We start from the raw sequence: 21,508 nt of genomic DNA, 5'->3' as shown, positions 1-21,508 counted from the left end.
TAGGAATAACGGGCAAATGATCGTTTGGTTTTTTTGCATGCTAATCTCATATTGAAAACCAATAGTCACGAAAATTCTAGTAAGACAGAATAAAACTTGGGAAATGATGTAATGTATTGTATTGTAATGTATTCTTTTATCCCCAAGCATGCATGGTCTTGGTCACACCATTTCTTTTGTGCAAATACTATACTAATTACACGAAAATCATTAGTTCTGTTTTTGTACGAGAATTTTTTTTTGTGTTTGTCTCTTCAGGTATTTTCATATGAACTGTCATGATCGGCTCTCGAAAGCTGTGTACTAGTGTTTAGATTATACAATAATCGCTCCGAAAGTGGTATTTTTTGTATAATTTTTTTCATCATGTGTACTAGGCATTACTTTTATACTTCTACAGAAAGAAGGGATACCGAGTGTGTTTAGTGTAACAGGGGTTTGATGTATATCTGTGTATATCCATAGTGCATATGAGAATGTTATGTGTATAAAGGTATGTTACACTTGTGTGGAAGATGTTTAATTTTTTTTCTTTTTGAATATATTTAATATTTTTAAATTTCACTTATTTTTTCTTTATTTTATTTTTTTACTTTGTTTCTTTGCCTTTGTTAATGTCATTAGTGGACTGACAAGCCAAGCAAGTGATACTGTAGATCCCTGATGTCAATCAGTTACACACTAAGGTTTAACCTGTGCACTTCCAATTCATTCAACGCCAAAAGAGATTCAAGAACACAGGAAACGTATTTAGCTGATCCCTGTGCTTGCGATCCAGAATGATAGGGCTGATAGTGATGCATCTGCAGGTAGGAGTAAAGCAGCAGGTAGGGGGGCACATGCAATGTAATCATTCAAATCACTTTTAATATTTAGGGACACGTTCCAGCTATTGCAGCTGTGAGCATATTTTAATCTTTAAATTGTCATGATGTATTACATATGAGGTACAGTGATGATACAGTGCTTTGAAAAAGTATTCACACCCCTTAAAATTGTTCACATTTTGTCATGTTACAACCAAAAAAGTAACTGTATTTTATTGGGATTTTATGTGATAGACCAACACAAAGTGGCACATAATTGTGAAGTGGGAAGAAAATGATAAATGTTTTTCAAAATTCTTTACAAATAAATATCTGAAAAGTGTGGTGTGCATTTGTATTCAGCCCCCTTTACTCTGATACCCCTAACTAAAATCTAAGGGAATCGATTGCCTTTAGAAGTCACCTAATTAGTAAATAGGGTCCACCTGTGTGTAATTTAATCTAATTATAAATACAGATGTTCTATAAAGCCCTCAGAGATTTGTTAGAGAACCTTAGTGAACTAACAGCATCATGAAGGCCAAGGAACACCCCAGACAGGTCAGGGATAAAGTTGTAGAGAAGTTTAAAGCGGGGTTAGGTTATAAAAAAATATCTCAAGCTTTGAACATCTCACGGAGCACTGTTCTGCAAACCTACCAAGACATGGCTGTCCACCTAAACTGATAGGCTGGGCAAGGAGAGCATTAATCAGAGAAGCAGCCAGGAGGCCCATGGTTACTCTGGAGGAGCTGCAAAGATCAACAGCTCAAGTGAGCGAATCTGTCCACAGGACAACTATTAGTTGTGCACTCCACAAATCTGACCTTTATGGAAGAGTGGCAAGAAGAAATCCATTGTTGAAAGAAAGCCATAAGAAGTCCCGTTTGCAGAAGCCATGTGGAGGACACAGCAAACATGTGAAAGAAGGTGCTCTGGTCAGATGAGACCAAAATTGAACTTTTTGTCCTAAAAGCAAAACACTATGAGGCAGAAAACTAACACTGCACATCACCCTGAACACACCATCCCCACCGTGAAACATGGTGGTGGAAGCATCATCTTGTGGGTATGCTTTTCTTCAGCAGGGACAGGGAAGCTGGTCAGAGTTGATGGGAAGATGAATGGAGCCAAATACAGGGCAATCTTAGAAGAAAACCTGTTAGAGTCTGCAAAAGACTTGAGACCAGGGGGGAGGTTCACCTTCCAGCAGGACAACGACCCTAAACATACAGCCAGGTCTACAATGGAATGGTTTAGATCAAAGCATATTCATGTGTTAGAATGGCCCAGTCAAAGTCCAGACCTAAATCCAATCGAGAATCTGTGGCAAGAATGGGCAAAAATGTCACTCTCTAGATGTGCAAAGCTGGTAGAGACATACCCAACAGTACTTTGCTCAGCTGTAATTGCTATGAAAGGTGGTTCTACACAAATTCTACAAAGGCATGCCACACTATTCAGATATTTATTTTAAAAAAAATTTGAAAACCATTTGTAATTTTCCTTCCACTTCCACACAATTATTTGTCACTTTGTGTTGGTCTATCACATAAAATCCCAATAAAATACATTTACATTTTTGGTTGTAACATGACAAAATGTGGAAAATTTCAAGAGGTATGAATACTTTTTCAAGGAACTGTATATATAATATGTCTTTGGAAGTCAAATGATTAAACAGAAAGTAATGTTTTGGTCAATTTTATTTTAATAATTAATTTAAGTTTAACCACTTCAGCCCCGGAAGGTTTTACCCCATTCCTGACCAGAGCACTTTTTACAACTTGGCACTGCGTTGCTTTAACTGGTAATTGTGCGGTCATGCAATGCTGTACCCAAATGAAATTTGCGTCCTTTTTTTCCCACAAATAGAGCTTTCTTTTGGTGCTATTTGGTCACCCCTGTGGTTTTTATTTTTTGTGCTATAAACAAAAAAAAGAGCGTCAATTTTGAAAAAAAAAACAATATTTTTTACTTTTTGCTATAATAAATATCCCCAAAAATGTTTTTAACCGGTTCCCGACCGGCTCACGTAGATATACTGCGGCACAATGGCTTGTCTGGGCGAAATCCCCAGAGGGCGCGCGTGCGCCGCTGGAGGCGCGCGTGAGCAGCTGCTGCACGGCAGGGGACCCGATGCATGTGGCCCGGCGGGCACGATCGCCGCTGGCCACGCACAATCTTGTGCGCGAGCGCTAGCATGGGGATTTGTGTGTGTAAACACACAAATCCCTGTGCTGTCAGGGCAGAGGAGACATGTCGTTTGTTCCTACTAAGTAGGAACAACAATATGTCTCCTCAACTAGTAAGTCACATCCCAATACAGTTAGAACACGCTGAGGGGACACACATTTAACCCCTTGATCGCCCCCTAGTGTTAACCCCTTCCTTGCCAGTGACATTTACACAGTAATCAGTGCATTTTTATAGCACTGATCGTTGTATAAATGTCAATGGTCCCAAAAATGTGTCAAAAGTGTCCGAAATGTCTTCCAAAATGTCGCAATACCGCTAAAAATCACAGATCACCGCCATTACTAGTAAAAAAATTAAAATAATAAAAATGTATATGCACAAATGCCATTCTGCACCCCGTAAATAGATGTGAGCTGGTCGGGAACCGGTTCAAAACTGATGTTGATTTTTTTTCACAATAAAGTTTTATCAAAATGGTTGTAAACCTCTGATTGTGACTTTTACCTATAGGCAAGCCTAGAATAAGGCTTACCTATAGGTTGTAGAAATATCTCCTAAAAATGTGCTGTTTAGGAGATATTTGCTGTAAACTGCACTGATGATGTCATCGGCACATGCACTGTGAAGAAACAGCCCTCCGTGCCATTTCTTCACTCGCAAGTGCCGTGATGTCGCGCGCCTCTGGCCATTTACAGAGCCGGAGTCCGTGGCAACGGAAGGAAGAGGGGCAAAGATAGATGAGGCCACCAGCGGGGACAGCGCAGACTTTGTTTGCAGGTAAGTGCCAACTAATGGGCTAGTATGTGATGCACACTAGCCCATTATGCTTTTACTTTGCAGGGGAACAAAGAGGAAGTAAAACCCATCCTTGAATGAGTATAAAAATCACACAAATGTGACATATGTTTATGACTGAGATAAGAGCAGATCAAAGTATAACATTACAGCCTGAAATCATACAAAGATCTCTACAGTTGTCATTCAAAATAATGAAACCCTGTGGCTTCCAAATTGACATCTTTTGTATAATTTGGAGTTCCGGAAAGCCATAATCCAACAATAATACACTAACATAGAAATAGGGTGAGGAGAAGGAAATGAAAAGAGAGGGGAAAAAAAGCAAAGAGGGAGAGATAAGGGACTCAGTTCACAGTCCCTATGGTGAAATATGGATACTGATAAGGGGAACTTACAGAAACAGTGTTCAGGTCCTCCCAAACCAACTTAGACATTCATCAGAGCAGTGTACTCATCGAAATATGTAAACAAACCATGCTGCCCAAATTTTCTGAAAGCGGGATGCGGTATCTTTTGCGATAGCTGGATATAGATTTTTTTTAGTTATTGGAAAAAAAAATGTATTTTAGAAATAATTTTTTGTAAAGAGCTGCACAATCTATTGGTGCTATAAAATCCAGTATAATAATAACACTAATATGCAGTTATAACAAGGTTTCTGCTGTCTGCAAAGCAAGCCAAGCTTTCTACTTCCTGCATACTGTCTAGACACCTCTGTATTACTAAGCACCTAGGAGTATCAAAGCAGTCTTTGTAATCTGATCTCTCCATACCTGTTAAAAATAATAAATGCGGAGAAAGCTGGCTCTGTAGCTTAGAGTTCGCCATCTGCTGGCTCCAGGTGGTAAGTGAAATATGATATATATATTTGTTTTTTCAAATTTTCAAAAATAATTATTAACAAATCGGTTTTATTTTTCATAATAGTAAAGCTATTATAAATAATAAGTATAATAACTTGTATAAAGAAAATATATAAAAACACTATACCTTTCCTTTAAGCAATGACAATGTAAACCAGAAGAAAAACAGAAATAAAAGAGCCAAACACAGTGACAAAAAGCCTAACTATGATTTATGAAACTGAAACATGACCCAGAACAACACACATTAATTATGTAAACACATAAATAATCAAATCATTTCCACATCATTTAAAAGGGTCACTAAGCCTTACCAATTTTAAGCAGATTGTTCTTCAGAAAAATGTTCTTTGCTTTTAAATCTCTGTGAAGAATTCTCCTAGAAACACAAATAAGAGGGATCAAATAAAAATCAACACACAAAACATAAATCTGCTCTACTCATTCTATTTGTCTATACTGAAAATACACATGATCTAATGCCAAGAAATCTGTCAAGCTAATAATTAGGCCAAGGAGATAATCATAATAGAAAAGAAGGAAACCAAATGAATAAGCAGTAAATATATGTAATTAAACTGACAACCAACATACAGAAGAAGAAAATGGATACATAACAGAGATCCATTTGGAGTAAGAAAAAAAAAACAAAAAAAAAACGTAAAACACTTAATTAAAGCATAAAGCATCAATAATCCAGGGAGTTCACATTGCATGATATAGTTGACTGGCGGAACTGAGCAGTATAATCCATATATACTGTATTTAACCATACATGAGTGGATAAATGTGATGGAAAATTATACAAAATGGTCATTTTAAACCTTGAGAGATAACTAATCCCAAACACAAAAGGTTTATCCAATGTCAAATATAATAAGTAATAAAACTTTGTTAGTGTAAACTTTAGGAATTGTTACAGAAATACTAAAGCGGCCTTGTTGTACTCCCTGTATGAGTCTCATCAAGACAACAATTGTATTTCCACTTTTGCAGCCTAATTGGGATAAGACTTACATTATATTTGTTACATGTTACCATTAACATAGCACATAACTCATAAAACTATTTAAAAATTGCTGGTTACCTTTTTATTTATTTTTTTACTTGCTTACAAATCCTTACATGCTCTCTCTGCTTTGTGATGTTTAGGAAGGGGCTGTAGAGTAATGTTTAACATAATTAACCCTAGGTCTTCAGTTCTTCATAATCAGCTGTAAACTAGTTTTGAACACTGGCTGCCCTAACAATGGGTTACAAATTTAGAAACCGCCGTCTTGCATTGTATGTTAATGAGCTAGAGTCTATTGGGAACAAAGACACTGTAGGATTCTCTAGAAATGATTACAATAAGCCATTATTGTTAGGAGCCCTGTAGAGCCTGGACCAGCTCTGTAATGTCATACTTCTCCTTTAACCATTTGAGTTCCTGCATCTGCATCACCTTTAACCACTTGACTTCCAAAAGATTTACCTTCCTTTCATGACCAGGCATTTTTTTGCTAAACGACACTGCGTCACTTTAACTGACAGTTGCGCAGTCGTGTGACACTGTACCGAAATAACATTTATGTTCTTTTTTCCCACAAATAGAGCTTTCTTTTGGTGGTATTTAATCAACATTGCGTTTTTATTTTTTATGCTATAAACCAGGGGTCTCCAACCCCCGGGCCGCAGCCTGTTTACAGGCGGGTCGCAAAGTCTGCACAAGCTGCAGACAAGCAGAGAGATCACCGCCAACACCGCACTTCTGCCTACGCAGCCCGGCCGGTATACTGTTGGGGGTGAAGCAGGCGAGCAGAGAGATGACATCATCTCCCACCGCCCGCCAGCATCACTGCTGTTCCGCCCTCACAGCCCAGCCGGTATACTGTTGGGGGTGAAGCAGGCGAGCAGAGACATCATCTCCCACTCGCATCACCGCTGTTCCGCCCACACAGCCCGGCCGGTATACTGTTGGGGGTGAAGCAGGCGAGCAGAGACATCATCTCCCACTCGCATCACCGCTGTTCCGCCCACACAGCCCGGCCGGTATATTGTTGGGGGTGAAGCAGGCGAGCAGAGAGATGACATCATCTCCCACCTGCATCACCTCTGTTCCGTCCACACAGCCCAGCCGGTATACTGTTGGAGGTGAATCGGGGGAGCAGAGAGATGACATCATCTCTCACAGCCCTCCCCGCATCACCGCTGTTCTCTCTCATGCGGAACCTACCACTCCACTGCACTGCCTCTGTGCTTAGTGACAATTTGCTTCTAGGAGGCAGGAGACAGTGGCATGTGCAATCTGCATCTGCATCTGGTGGCATGTGACTGTGAAAATCTGCATCTGGTGGCATGTGGCAAGTGACTGTGGCAATCTGCATCTGGTGGCAGTCTGCATCTGGTGGCATGTGGCAATCTGCCTCTGGTAGCATGTGACTGTGGCATGTGGCAATCTGCATCTGGTGGCATGTGACTGTGGCATGTGGGAATCTGCATCTGGTGGCATGTGACTGTGGCATGTGGAAATCTGCATCTGGTGGCATGTGGCAAGTGACTGTGGCAATCTGCATCTGGTGGCATGTGGAAATCTGCATCTGGTGGCAGTCTGCATCTGGTGGCATGTGGCAAGTGACTGTGGCAATCTGCATCTGGTGGCATGTGGCAATCTGCATCTGGTGGCATATGGCAATCTGCATCTGGTGGCATGTGGAAATCTGCATCTGGTGGCAGTCTGCATCTGGTGGCATGTGGCAAGTGACTGTGGCAATCTGCATCTGGTGGCATGTGGCAATCTGCATCTGGTGGCATATGGCAATCTGCATCTGGTGGCATGTGGCATGTGGCAAGTGACTGTGGCAATCTGCATCTGGTAGCATGTGGCAAGTGACTGTGGCAATCTGCATCTGGTGGCAATCTGCATCTGGTGGCATGTGACTGTGGCAATCTGCATCTGGTGGCATGTGGCAATCTGCATCTGGTGGCATGTGACTGTGGCATGTGGCAATCTGCATCTGGTGGCATGTGGCAAGTGACTGTGGCAATCTGTATCTGGTGGCAAGTGACTGTGGCAATCTGCATCTGGTGGCAGTCTGCATCTGGTAGCATGTGACTGTGACATGTGGCAATCTTTTTTTTTTTTACCCCTCTTTCTCTCCTCATCTGTTTCCTACTTCTCTGGTGTTCATAGGCATCCTTCTTCTCCCCTGTCTCTCCTTTCCCCTACTTTCTTGAACAAAAAATTTTGAAAACATTGAAAAATTGGAGTGTCCATATGAGTGATTCCTGAAACATTTGTTAGGGTTTGCCCTGAATTTTCGATGAGAGTTTTTATATGTCCTGTCTGGGCGCCTGATATTTTGCATATTCTGTATCTCTCACCAAGGCAATGTTATCTTTGTATTTAGCGAGATATCGCTCTCAATATGTGAATGGGTTTGTATTGTTCTGCTCTGATGGATACTTTATTCTATAAATAAAGAATATGAAAAAAAAACATATCCAAAAAAATTCCTTGATAAATTTAAGCTAATATTTATTGTGTTACATATTTTTAGTAAAAAAAAAATCCCATTAAGCATATATTGTTCGGTTTGCGCAAAAGTTATAGCATCTACAAGCTATGGGATATATACTGGATTTTTTATTGATTTATTTTTACTAGTAATGGCAGCGATCAGTGTCTTATAGCAGGATTGTGATATTGCAGTGGATATTCGGACACTAATTGTCACTTTTGACAAATATACACTGTCACTGTACTAATGATACTGACTGGAAAGGGGTTAAACATCTAGGGCAATCAAAGGATTAAATGTGTGTCTAGCCAGTGTTTTGCTGTAACAGAAACCATGAAATAAGACTGAGACAGAAGTAAAAGTTAAATCACACTTGTTTAATAATAAAAGTAAAAAGAACAAACGTAGTCAAAACATAGCCAAAGTTCAGTAACCGGAACGGATAGTCAGCCAAGCCAGAAGTCAGGGATCAATGTAATGGAACAGCAAGCAGGACCTGGAGCCAGAAGGGATGTCAGCAAAGCAAGTCTTTAAACAGGAACGCAGGAGAATGTCTCTGTGATATTGACAAAGGCGAAGGCAGAGAACCTCTGGACTGAACGGCTTAAGTAGGCAGGACTGACGAGCAGGAAATCATCAACAGCTGAGTAACTGTAGAGAGATAGGAGCTGGCAATTAGCTGACAGCTGAGCGGCCAGCTCTGAGAAGGAAGGGCTGAGCCTAGCCCTGACATGCTGTACTGTGGGAGGTGCTTTTACTAGGGGAAGTAATTGATTTTATTCCCTGCTTTGTGGGAAAAGAAAATCTTTTACTTCCCCACTAACAGGACACAGCTCTGCCTTGTTTACATAGGCAGACCCCTTTCCTGTGTAAATTTATGGCGATCACCGGGTGCCGGAAATAATCCATTGGCTGGCACCCAGTAATTGACATCTGCTGTGTTTAATCACCCCCCACTTGTTATGTGATCTGGTGCAGCTGAGCCACCTTGCCGCCGCATATGTAGGTTTTACGGTCAGCAATCGGTTAAGCTCGCCACACATGTTACAATCTAATCGTGAATTCTTCATTAAATTGGATACAAACTGGTTGGATAGTTAAAGTAGGACATCATATTACAATGATTTAAGTAGGGTTGGCTGGATACAATGGAAGAATGATTTCAATGAGAAGAAAGAAGAGGGAAAAGAATATGGAGCACCTAGTCACCTACCAAGACTATTTTTACCAAGAGACATTGAGCCACCAGGCCATTGCAAAAGACAAGGAGGCACTCTTTTGCATGTGGAGGAAAAGAGATTTAACAATTGCATATGGCGGGGTGCTTTACAGTAAGAGCTGTAAAAAAGTGAACTTCAATAGCAGTTAGTTCTAGCAAACATGTGGATGTGTTTTTTTTAAAAGTACAACATATAATGGGCTATTATTTTGTATAAGTGATAACATCGTTGACTGCTGATCCAAGGAGTATCTGATTACTTAGGGGATCAATAAATATTTTCACCTATTGCAGCAAATTGGAACATGCTTTATAAGGGTTTTTAGCCTTTCTCTGGATCAATTGCAGGATTAGAGTTCAGAGGATGATGGTTTTTTAATCTATTTATAATTGTCTTTTAGTTGTACTCCATGGACCTATGTCTTTTTCAACTTGAACAGCAATGTAATTTATATATTTAGTTATGTCCTTTAAATTATGTTTTTGACAATCACTATTGTAGAACAACAAAATAATGATATCATTACCAATACGTTTAAATCCACGTGTCAAAAAGTTTGAAAAATGACAAATAAATTAGGATGGGAATAAGGATGATGGTGTCCTAATAATGCCCATAGCTACCAATTAGATTTCAGTTTACTGTAATCAAACAGAGAAAGATGAACTTTGGTTGTCATGGGTTGCTATACACTCGCATACACATTACTCATTTCCAAGGAATAATGCCATTATGTCACCACAAGCATAATAGGCATTATATTTGTAGAATGACTCTCAGAATTAGAAATCTCTAATATGCAATCACAATTTTGCTGTTATTATTCTAATATGTCGCACAAATACCATTGCGAGAAATTATCTTTTTTCCCATGCCTACTAGTCTATTTGCGAACAATATAATGTAGCTTTTTTTCTGTAATGTGACTTGTCCCTGCCCTGAGCTCTTTCCACTCGAGGTGCACCTCTCCGCACAGTGCAGCCTTTGATTAAACTGTTTATACAAAGAAAGCAGAAACATCGGTGACAATGAGATTGACACTTCTGCTTTAGCTGATCAGCAGCTGTTGTCTCTCAAGGATAGCAATAGGCCTATGAATGCAAGCACACCATAAAAGCCAGGCTTCAGTCTACAGTGGTCTGTGTATAATGATATGTCATATTCTTTCACTGTATTATCAAGCACTAGGTAGTCAGAGAGATTACAATCATTTGGTATAGAATGTCAGGCTAAATGAAGTGTATGAAGAGATAAAGCAGGGTTATCATTTAGGTCAGTTTAAACACCCACACAGGTTATTTAACTGTGTTCTTTTTTTGTATTTTACCATAATTTCCTAAGCAAGAGGTTCAGTTCAGATGTATTTTTTTTTTTTTAACAAACACGCAAAGGGCATGTAAACTATGAACATCTCATATTTGCTACCTTTTGGTTTGTTATATATACACTATATTGTCAAAAGTATTGGGAGGCCTGCCTTTACATGGACATGAACTTTAATGGCACCCCAGTCTTATGCCTCGTACACACGGTCGGATTTTCCTAAGGAAAATGTTCGATGGGAGCTTGTTGTTGGAAATTCCGACCATGTGTAGGCTCCACCGGACATTTTCCATCGGAATTTCCGTCACACAAAACTTGAGATCTGGATCTCAAATTTTCCGACAACAAAATCCGTTGTTGTAAATTCCGATTATGTGTACACAATTCCGACGCACAAAGTTCCACGCATGCTCAGAATCAAGCAGAAGAGCCGCACTGACTATTGAACTTCATTTTTCTTGGCTCGTCGTACGTGTTGTACGTCACCGCGTTCTTGACTTTCGGAATTTCCGACAAGATTTGTGTGACCGTGTATATGCAAGACAAGTTTGAGCCAACATCCGTCTGAAAAAATCTATGGATTTTTTTGTCAGAAAATCCTATCGTGTGTACAGGGCATTAGTCCGTAGGGTTCAGTATTGAGTTGGCCCACCCTTCTGGAGACACTAATTGGCGGATCTGCATGCCATGAGATAGGCCCTGCCCCCTGTCCTATATAGGTCTTTTGACTAGGTGAGGGAGGTGAGGAGTTCTTTTGGTTTGGGCATAAGAAACTGCCATTATGGATCCTTTGGCTGACCTTTCCATACCACATTCCTTTTAGCCTATTTCATCTCACACGTGGCTATGTATTTGATATCAGGATCTCTGGGTAAGTGTCTGAGGTTGATGATACTTATATACTTATCCCATTTTGGGATACTTTTACCCTGTATATGAGGGTATGTTAAGGAGGGTGGGTATCTTCCCTATTATTACTAATAACCATAGGCAGTAAAAGTGATCCCAATAGACATATGTTTCCAAACTGGAGAGTAGGGGTGTAGTTTGTAACCATAATAAGGGTCCCCATACCACAATATCCTTTTGCCCTATTATTCTATACACAGTGTTATGTTGATGGGTTCTGCTAAATCTGTTACCAGATATCCATACGATATATCTTTTCAGATATTAACATGAAATGATTAATAGGAGCTTGGTCTCCTCAAAGAGCTGTATGTGGACTATCCCATATGACCAGAAGGTGGTAGCGGCTGGCTGTATGAAGACCATATAATGTGACTCCTTTTACATGCTTCTTTATAAACTCTGTGGTACGTGGCAACAAATCATTGAGCCATTGTATTGATTGACAGAATGAGAATTGATGTTTACAATATTTCTTAATTTAGTGTTTGACTGCAAGATATTTTCCTGAAGAAGCGTGCTATGTCCCAGAAACGCAATCTGCGTCGAAGCTACAGCAAGTTTCTCATCCCCATTGCAGTGGGGTTGGTGAGAATCAACACTAAGAAGAGCGTCTCATTGCTTTTTTGATGATATGTTTGTGGTACATGTGTACAACTTTATGTTTCAATATTTGAATTGTGTAATAAATATTTTGATACTTTTTTTAACTCTTGGTACCATTACAATCCTTTCAGTTTAGTTGTTAGGGTTTTTTGTCCAATCTATATCCTAGAAGGAGGATGTAATTTTGTCCAATTAATGAGGATTCTCTTATGAGACCCTCCTCCCACTATTCCTTCTTGAGCCCGGGTTCACACCTAGGCGAATTAGATGTGCGTTACCCGACATCTAATTCGCATAGTAGGAGAATGTGACTGGCTCCCTATGGAGCCGGTTCACATATCTCCGGGGCGGCTGCGGAGCGCACTGCACAAAAACGCTGTGCGTCTTTGGCTCCGTTTCAGGGCCGAATTCAGGCATAGAATCAGCCCTGATTCGTCCCTGAAACGGGGAACAGGGACGCACAGCGCTCCTGTGCGATCCGCAGCCCGCTATAGTGTGAACCCGGGCTTAATCATATGTCATATCCTTTCACTGTTATCAAGCACTAGGTAGTCACAGATTACAATCATTTGGTATAGAATATCAAACCAATTGTATGAAGAGATAAGCAGGGTTATCATTTAGGTCAGTTTAACCACTTAAGCCCCGGACCATTTGGCTGCCCAAAGACCAGAGCACTTTTTCCAATTCGGCACTGCGTCGCTTTAACTGACAATTGCGCGGTCGTACGACGTGGCTCGCAAACAAAGTTGACGTCCTTTTTTCCCCACAAATAGAGCTTTCTTTTGGTGGTATTTGATCACCTCTGCGGTTTTTATTTTTTGCGCTATAAACAAAAAAATAGCGCCAATTTTGAAAAAACGCACTATTTTTTGCTATAATAAATATCCCCAAAGAATATATAAAAAAATTTTTTTTCCTCAGTTTAGGCCGATACGTATTCTTCTACATATTTTTGGTAAAAAAAAAAATCGCAATAAGCGTCTATTGATTGGTTTGCGCAAAAGTTATAGCGTCTACAAAATAGGGGATAGTTTTATGGCATTTTTTTAATAATTTTTTTTTTACTAGTAATGGCAGCGATCATCGATTTTTATCGTGACTGCGACATTATGACGGACAGATCGGACACCTCTGGCGTTATTTTGGGACCATTCACATTGATACAGCGATCAGTGCAATTAGAAATTCATTGATTACTGTGTAAATGTGACTGGCAAGGAAGGGGTTAACCACTAGGTGGCGCTGTAGGGGTTAAGTGTGTCCTAGGGAGTGATTCTAACTGTGGGGGGGATGGGCTATGTGTGACATGACACTGATCACCACTCCCGATTACAGAAAGCTGTGATCAGTGTCAGTGTCACTAGGCAGAACAGGGAAATGCTTGTTTACATCAGCATTTCCCCGTTCTTCCTCTCCGTGAGACGATCGCGGGTATCTCCGCGTACATCGGGACCCGCCATCACATTCACGGAGAGCCCACAAACCGCTTCTTAAAGGACAGCGTACAGGTAAGGTAATCTGCCTGTACGTGCCCTTCTGCCAACGTATATCAGCGTGAGCCGATTGGCAAGCGGTTAAAGACCCACACGGGTTGTTTAACTGTGTTCTTTTTTTGTATTTTACCATAATTTCCTAAGCAGGAGGTTCAGATCAGATGTATTTTTTTTTTTACAAACACACGAAAGGCATGTAAGCTGTGAACTTCTTATATTTGCTACCTTTTGGTTTGGTATATATACACTATATTGTGCCTTTACAAGCACATGAACTTTAATGGCATTCCATTCTTAGTCCGTAAGGTTCAATATTGAGTTGGCCCACCCCTTGCAGAAGGCCGGGCTCACAGTCTCCGCTCATCCGAAAGGTGTTTTAAAGGGTTGAGGTCAGGTCTCTGTGCAGGCCAATCAAGTTCCTCCACCCCAAACTCACTCATCCGTGTCTTTATGGACCTTGCTTTGTGCACTGGTTCAAAACATTTAGTCCACAGCTTTGACTGTACTTCTCCTTTAGTTGTCATTGCAATTTTCATGCTCATTTGCATGAAACTCAAATATTTAAATAATGGATAATAGATATAAAACAGCATCTGGGTCAAATCTGAAACTTAGCAGTTGTTTACTTATCTCTAGTGGTTGCGTCAAACAAGCTTTGAAGTAGGCTAGTTAGTATTTTACACATGTAAGCATTTTGTTTTTGGTATAGTGATAAGATTTACATTTTTTTTCTATTTATAATAATGAAAAATAGCAATACCTTTCATGCATATAATTTACACCAAGCAGTAACTGGATCAACCATTCTGTCACTTGACTTTCAGGAATTACATCACCATTTTTCTTGTATTCTTGTACCTTATAATCGAGGTCTCCACCCTGAAGAACAAAGAATAAACAAATAACATGTAGCAAAACAAGCATGCTTTTTAAAATATGTTTTTAAAGCAAATGTAAGGAAAAGCAATAGGTTCACTTCAAACAGCTGTACATAAGGCGAGGTGTTCCTTCCCTTCATTTCCTTCACTCTGTTGGGCCACCAACAGTAAAATGAAATATCTGGTATTTGCAGATAAAGAGGGCTTGTGACTTGCACCTCTTCCTGCCATGTGACAGGGCTGGGGCTTTATGATTGGTTGCTCTGGCACCCAGAACTGTTAAATGAATGTGAGGAAAGAATCCTATAGCCCTGTGTAAGCTCTAAACATTAAATGCAATGTGTACTGCACGTTTCCAGATTCGGATTTTCCGATCAGGGCAATCCAGCAAAACGGATACATTAACTGTAGAATCATTGCATCATTACTGCAACATGGCACCATGCTGATAACATTCTATCACACTGGTAAAAGAGCATTACTCAAAGAAAAATGAATTTCTTTAATAACATAGCACTGTTCTGGTTCTAGTAGTATGGAACTACTGTTGCTATGGTAACATGGTAGATGGGAATCCAGGGCACTGGGGGAATCAGGCAGCAAAATGTTCTTTTCTCTTGTTCCCTGCTGTCCTACCCCAGAATGGCTACAGCACAATATGGACTATTCATTGTGTTTTCCAAGATGACCTTTTTAAACTTATAATGGATATAATGTAAAAATTGATAGATTAAAACTTCAGTGGCAATTGTCACAGAGAGTGAGACAAGTGGCTTTTTTCCTTGTGTGTGGGGGGAGTACAAAGGAACAATTCCCATACAGCACAATATATACAATTCAATTACATAGTACTACAGTATGACCTTATCTATACCAAGATTAAAATGTATATAAAGTTTCATATATATATATATATATATATATATATATATATATATATATATATATTCTTTTTTTTTTTATTACGGATGGAGTAGGAAAGGATAAGAACTTATGTCAAGTTTTATTGTTGACTGGAAGGTTCATTTTCTCTGTTTGTCCTGGTGAACATTGTCACTGAGACAGAAAGTTATAGGAAATAGAAGGTAAGTGCTACAAAAAAAATGGACAGTAAAATAGAGTACCTACGTCCTCTAAATTCAGATAAAGCTTAGCAAATTGAGTTGAGGCATTCAGGACTTTCATGGTACGGTATGAACTCACAAAGGTTTTATAAAAAATGTACAAGTTTATTGTGTCAATTAATAACAAAAGTTCATCCACAAAGGGAGAGAAGAGGGAGGGTAATAATACAAAAGTACAAGAAGGACGACCAGACAATTCTAATAGGACATTAATTCCTCTGATAGAGATTAGACATTTATATAGATATCATTCCAGTCAAAAATGACCTCAGTTTAGATCTCACACTCTACATGTTTTGTGGTAAACCCGCTTTTTCAGGAGTTTGATCCAAGAGGAATATTTATCTGTAGAAGAAAAAACATACAGGAAAGGCAATACGTAGAAAATAATCCAAAACATACATTTGTAGATACCAAGAGACAGGTGCAAGCATATATGAACTGCTACAAGGGCAAAATATACTGTACATCAACATACAAAGCCGTGAGAATTCCCCACTAGATGCCAAAAGGCCAAAGGCAAAGCAAGATACATTACTGACTGGAGAATTGACATCGATAACCCGGGCACCGCGATGCACCAAAAGTGGAGGTGTAAAGGGTAGATACTAACAAAGAAAAAATAGTGATACAAGCAGAGACTCAATAAAGGTCTGTAGCTTAGGTGATGTATAGGGCCTAGTACCCTTACAAAAGAAAAACATATACAGCCATACACAACTATAATTTTTCTAGTACATTGAAAAGGACAGTGGCATAGGCTGTGAAATAAACAGGAAAGCCCCCTAAACACTGGTTCACTCAGATGACCTAGAGACATACAGATATGCACTCAGTTAGACATCTAAATAATGAAATACCCTTTGTGCAGCAGTGTTTTAAACGCAAATTTTTGGAAAAGGGACACTTTCATGAATTTTAAAAAATCCAAACAGTAAAGTTACCCCAATTTTTTTGTATAATGTGAAAGATGATGTTACGCCAAGTAAATAGATACCAAACATGTCACCCTTTATAATTGCACGCACTTGTGGAATGGCGACAAACTACGGTACCTATGAATTTCCATAGGCGACGCTTTAAATTTTTTTACGGTTACCAGGTTAGAGTTACAGAGGAGGTCTAGGGCTAGAATTATTACTCTCGCTCTGACGATCACCGCGATATCTCACGTGTGTGATTTGAACACCGTTTACATATGCGGGCGCGACTTCCGTATGCGTTTTCTTCGCTGCGCGAGCTCGCGGGGACGGGGGCGCTTTAAAAAAAATGTTTTTTTATTTATTTTATTTATTTTTATACTTATAAATTGTGTTTAAAAAAAAATTTTTTTTTTACTTTTATTGCTGTCACAAGGAATGTAAACATCCCTTGTGACAGTAATAGGTGGTGACAGGTACTCTTTATGGAGGGATCGGGGGTCTAAAAGACCCCCGATCCCTCCTTTGCACTTCAAAGTATTCAGATCGCCGAAAACGGCGATTCTGAACACTGTATATTTTTTTAAAACCGGCGCCATTGGCAGCCGAGTAAACGGGAAGTGACGTCATGACATCGCTTCTGCGTTTACAATGAGAAGGCTGGAACGAAGCCGCCCACAGCTTCGTTCCAGCCTGCCCCCAGCCGCCGAAGGCAGCCGATTGGACACCGGGCCTCCCGATCGCACGGGAGGCCCAGTAAGAACGGCAGGAGGCGGCGGGAGGGGGGATGTCCCCTCCCGCTCCTCCGGTATAAACAAATTTTAGCCGCATCGGTTGTTATACACGGGTAGCCGATCGCCGGCAGCTGCAGGCATCATCCCGGTATAACCCCGGAAAGCCGAGTACGCACATCTGCGTACGGTCGGCGGGAAGGCGTTAACTGCATTTAGAGACACTCACCTAACAGTGACTGCACAAACTCACAGACAGATACACCTGGGATACATTCCAAACCACAAAGATGGCCAGTATCTCATTTTGCCAGGTAATGCTTGGTCTGAAGTTTGATACTGAAAAAGTAGATAAGACCAATGGTAGTCTAACCATTTCAGTTATCAAAGTTCAAATAGAAAGAGCATTAACAATAGATACTTTCATCATTTTATTCACAGGATCCTGAAACCTCACCTTGCAGAAGTTGATTAGCTAATAAACTGTATATACTGTGTATACTACCCAAATCCTCCCACAGACATCTAGGAAAAAATAAGAGGCGCTTTCAAACAAAAAATCAAGTGTATTAAACACAGTGATGGTGTGACCCTCTACACATGTGTATGTGAACACTAATGCAAAGGTGAAATCTATAAACAAATCTACACAAAATGTATATAGGTGTAAATGTACCAGCCAGATCAGTGGTCAAATATTGATCAACACAGTGATGGTGCGACCCTCTTAATGTGTATAAACCTTACATGCAGTGTAATCTTAGGAAATACATATCTCAATACATTTCCAGTGATAAAACCTATCCTGCCACTTCATATCATGCTGTACATGCAAAAAATATATCCAAAAATAAAAAATACAAAATACAAATTAACTTCAAAAATATAAATCAGTCCACAATAAAACGTGACCACACACGTGAGAAAAATGTGTCCGAATAAAGTGGTAATAAATCTTGATAAAGCACAGGTGATGTTGTGTCTCCTCCACCTCTCCTCTTGTGTGCAGTGATTCCACTCCCTCAAGACCTACACTCACCGACTTAATTTGCCAGCACTCTCATGCAAGGCAATAATCGCTTATCTACCATACACCAAGGTAGTAGGATCAATCGTTGTTCCACAGTGAATGTTTCCAACCCGGTCCACATGAAAAAAATAATATGTGCTCCAATAGTGTAAACCAGTATCACACATTTATTAAAATCACTGCAATCTTCAATCAGTACACTCACATGTAAAATGATAAAATACAGCTCAAATAAAGTGCAAATCACATCAAACGTAATTCCAGTGGATCCAAATAAAACAAGTGGTCACGGCGGACCCGAGGTGTGCTGGTGCAGGGTTATCAATCTCACCCCTCCCTTGGATGTCCTCCGTCCCTCCGTGTAAACAATGCTCCTCTCCTTCAGTGTGGCACACAGTGCTGCACGTCACGTCTCACAGCCACGCCCCCTAATAAACTGCCCATAGAGCCCAGTCATCAGGAATACATCTCAAACAGGAAGAGCCAAGTGGCTCATACATCCATAGTGAGGATTCAAAAGAGTCGAACGGTCAAAAAAATGAACGCTATGGTAAAGACAATATAACTTAAGATGTAGGGTAGATCAAAAAATGCCCTGAGCAGAAACCAACAATCACGCATAAGACACTCACCCAGAGGGCTGTTTGTAACAAAAAAAAATCACTGCCATCCGTCCGCAGAGATTGGGAGGAAATTACCTCCCATTATATAGCCACCTGAAATCAGTCCAGCCTGTACGTCATAGACGCACATCCATGGCCAGTCAATGACGTTGCCAAACCCAACAGTAATAGGAACCCAACAGTTTAGATGTGTCAGAAGAAAAAGAGGTGAGGGCAGTTCTTCCAATGGGAACTCCAGTTTCGGGTGATGACTGCCTAAGTGGGAAATAATGTTATAGGGGTTTCCTCCTACTTCCTGTTGTGTCTCTGGGACATGAAGTGAAACAAAATGTCCCCAACATGCAGCAGGCAACGAAAAATAAACTGACAGGACTTTTTTAAATATTTATTAATATTAATATTTTTTTAAATGTATTATGAAAAAGAGTCTAAAATGGTATAAAATATAGATGATAAACATAAACTGTTGGATGGAACATTTTTATAATCTTAAGCATGGTACACAAAAAGAATCTCTATATTTAGTTTAAGGGCTACCATTGCAAATCCCTATTATCTAATATATCTGTTTATTGTATACTGTACAAATATTTATAAAGGATTTAACAGAGTCACAATGCATTGTCATGTTTCACACAGGATAATTAAACCAGCAATATGTAGAAAGAAGGAGTAAGAGTCTTCAGGAACCGGTTCAAAGAACCTGTCCCCTACTAACTGCAACAAGACAATCAAACGAAGGATGAAAAGGTGAATAGAGGAAACAGATACAGTACAATATAAAATAAAAATAAAAAATATAAATAAAGTAATTACAACTAAAGTTGTGTAATGTCTCTAACTGTAATTTTAGTACCCCTTTTGGACTAATGTTAAGGACACTGAGAATGTAAGGAGTAACAACTATACATTGGTGAGCCATGCAGGGGAAGCTAAGAAAACTCTATTATTGATAGAAAATTAGGTAAAAAGGATAGTGTGAGGCCATTTATGTGTTTTTAATTGTCTGGACTTTAGAAGAGAAGTACAAACTGAAAGGGGTTACTTTCCCTACCATTCCCTAAGCCCCCCTCACCCCCCCCCCCCCCAAAAAAAAAGGTTTAGACTATAGTCCAGGGATATGCAATTAGCGGACCTCCAGCTGTTGCCGAACTACAAGTCCCATGAGGCATAGCAAGACTCTGACAGCCACAAGCATGACACCCAGAGGCAGAGGCATGATGGGACTTAGTTTTGCAACAGCTGGAGGTCCGCTAATTGCATATCACAGGACTATACATATACTTTTACCTGTCAAAAGAATATGAAAATGTACTCACTCTCTTCAAAAAAACATACTCATCCATTTACAAGTCAAATGCAAACTCAATACCATTAAAACTTTTTTTTTTTTTTAGAACAGAGTGGGGAAGGGTTAGGGCCTTTCCACCTTTCCACAATGCATAACAACACATTTTAACTGAACTGTGCAGCATAACTAGACTATACAAAAGTATACAAATTAAAGCCGAACTCTAGGCAAATAAGATGTTTCAGGGGACAAAGCATCGTCCTTCATCGTGCTTTTCTGTGGTGCGCTGTGTTGTTATAAAAGGGTTGTGCACATTTTTGCATCTGTTGCAGTGCATTGGCAGCCCAATTCCCAATGCTACGCATTGGCAGCCCATTCCTATGGCATGCATTTATTTGCACAGCTCACATTAACACATGCCATAATGCAAATTACCGTGAGTGCATTAACACACTACAATTGAATGCTAAGGTGTGAATGGTTTCTTGCAATTTTTCATTTCTTTTAGGTTTCTAATGCTGTCTGGATCTTCATAGAAAGACCTTTCTCATCTCTTCCCATTTTGTGACTTTTCAACACAAACAGCAATAAAGACAACTTTAGCACATATTGTTAACTGCAATAAATTTGGATTTTTTTAAGAACTACAATCAGAGTAGTTCTATTTTTAATTATATTCAAATATCTGTAATATAAATATATTAAATTACTATAATATTTTTTTAATATTGAAAAATAAAGACAGAATATAACAGTACTTTTTGCTAAAATAAAATATAAAGAGTTAATATGGTAGACTTGTACATATTTTCATATCACCTGGACTCCAAATATCATCCTAAATTCAAAGTACGATTTTATCTTTTAATTAAGCCCTTCAATAAAAATGCTTTTTAAGTTTACCACCAGTAGCTAAAATCTTCAAGGCTTGGTAAGAAAGGAAATTCTGATTCTACAAAACTCCTCCAGTTATGTGAGAATCTACAAAGCACAGTACTACAAAGTATATCATCAGGTATTTATTATTTCAAAGTAGGTTTACCAAAGAGCAGAGCAGCAAGTGAATTTGCTCAGGAATGCAGGGGTAGGCAACCTTGGCCCTCCAGCTGTGGTGAAACTACAAATCCCATCATGCCTCTGCCTCTAGGAGTCATGCCTGTGATTGTTAGGGTCTTGCAATGTCTCATGGGA

The 21,508-nt window shown here is 39.6% G+C and overlaps 1 protein-coding gene across 2 annotated transcripts in view; it reads right to left on the bottom strand.

Moving 5' to 3' along the window:
- NEK11 (NIMA related kinase 11) overlaps positions 1-21,508 on the bottom strand; it is a 505,456-nt gene that overhangs the window by 326,225 nt on the left and 157,723 nt on the right. For both annotated transcript variants that reach the window (XM_073630337.1, XM_073630339.1), the window contains exons 4-5: positions 14,481-14,599; positions 4,981-5,045 (exon numbers count right to left, since the gene is read on the bottom strand). In XM_073630337.1, the coding sequence (XP_073486438.1) occupies positions 4,981-5,045; positions 14,481-14,599 (184 nt within the window). The remainder of the gene's footprint in view (positions 1-4,980; positions 5,046-14,480; positions 14,600-21,508) is intronic.

This window comes from Aquarana catesbeiana, linkage group LG05, assembly GCF_042186555.1.
Source record: "Aquarana catesbeiana isolate 2022-GZ linkage group LG05, ASM4218655v1, whole genome shotgun sequence".
NCBI lineage: Eukaryota > Metazoa > Chordata > Amphibia > Anura > Ranidae > Aquarana > Aquarana catesbeiana.
This window is presented reverse-complemented; position numbering and strand designations above follow the sequence as displayed.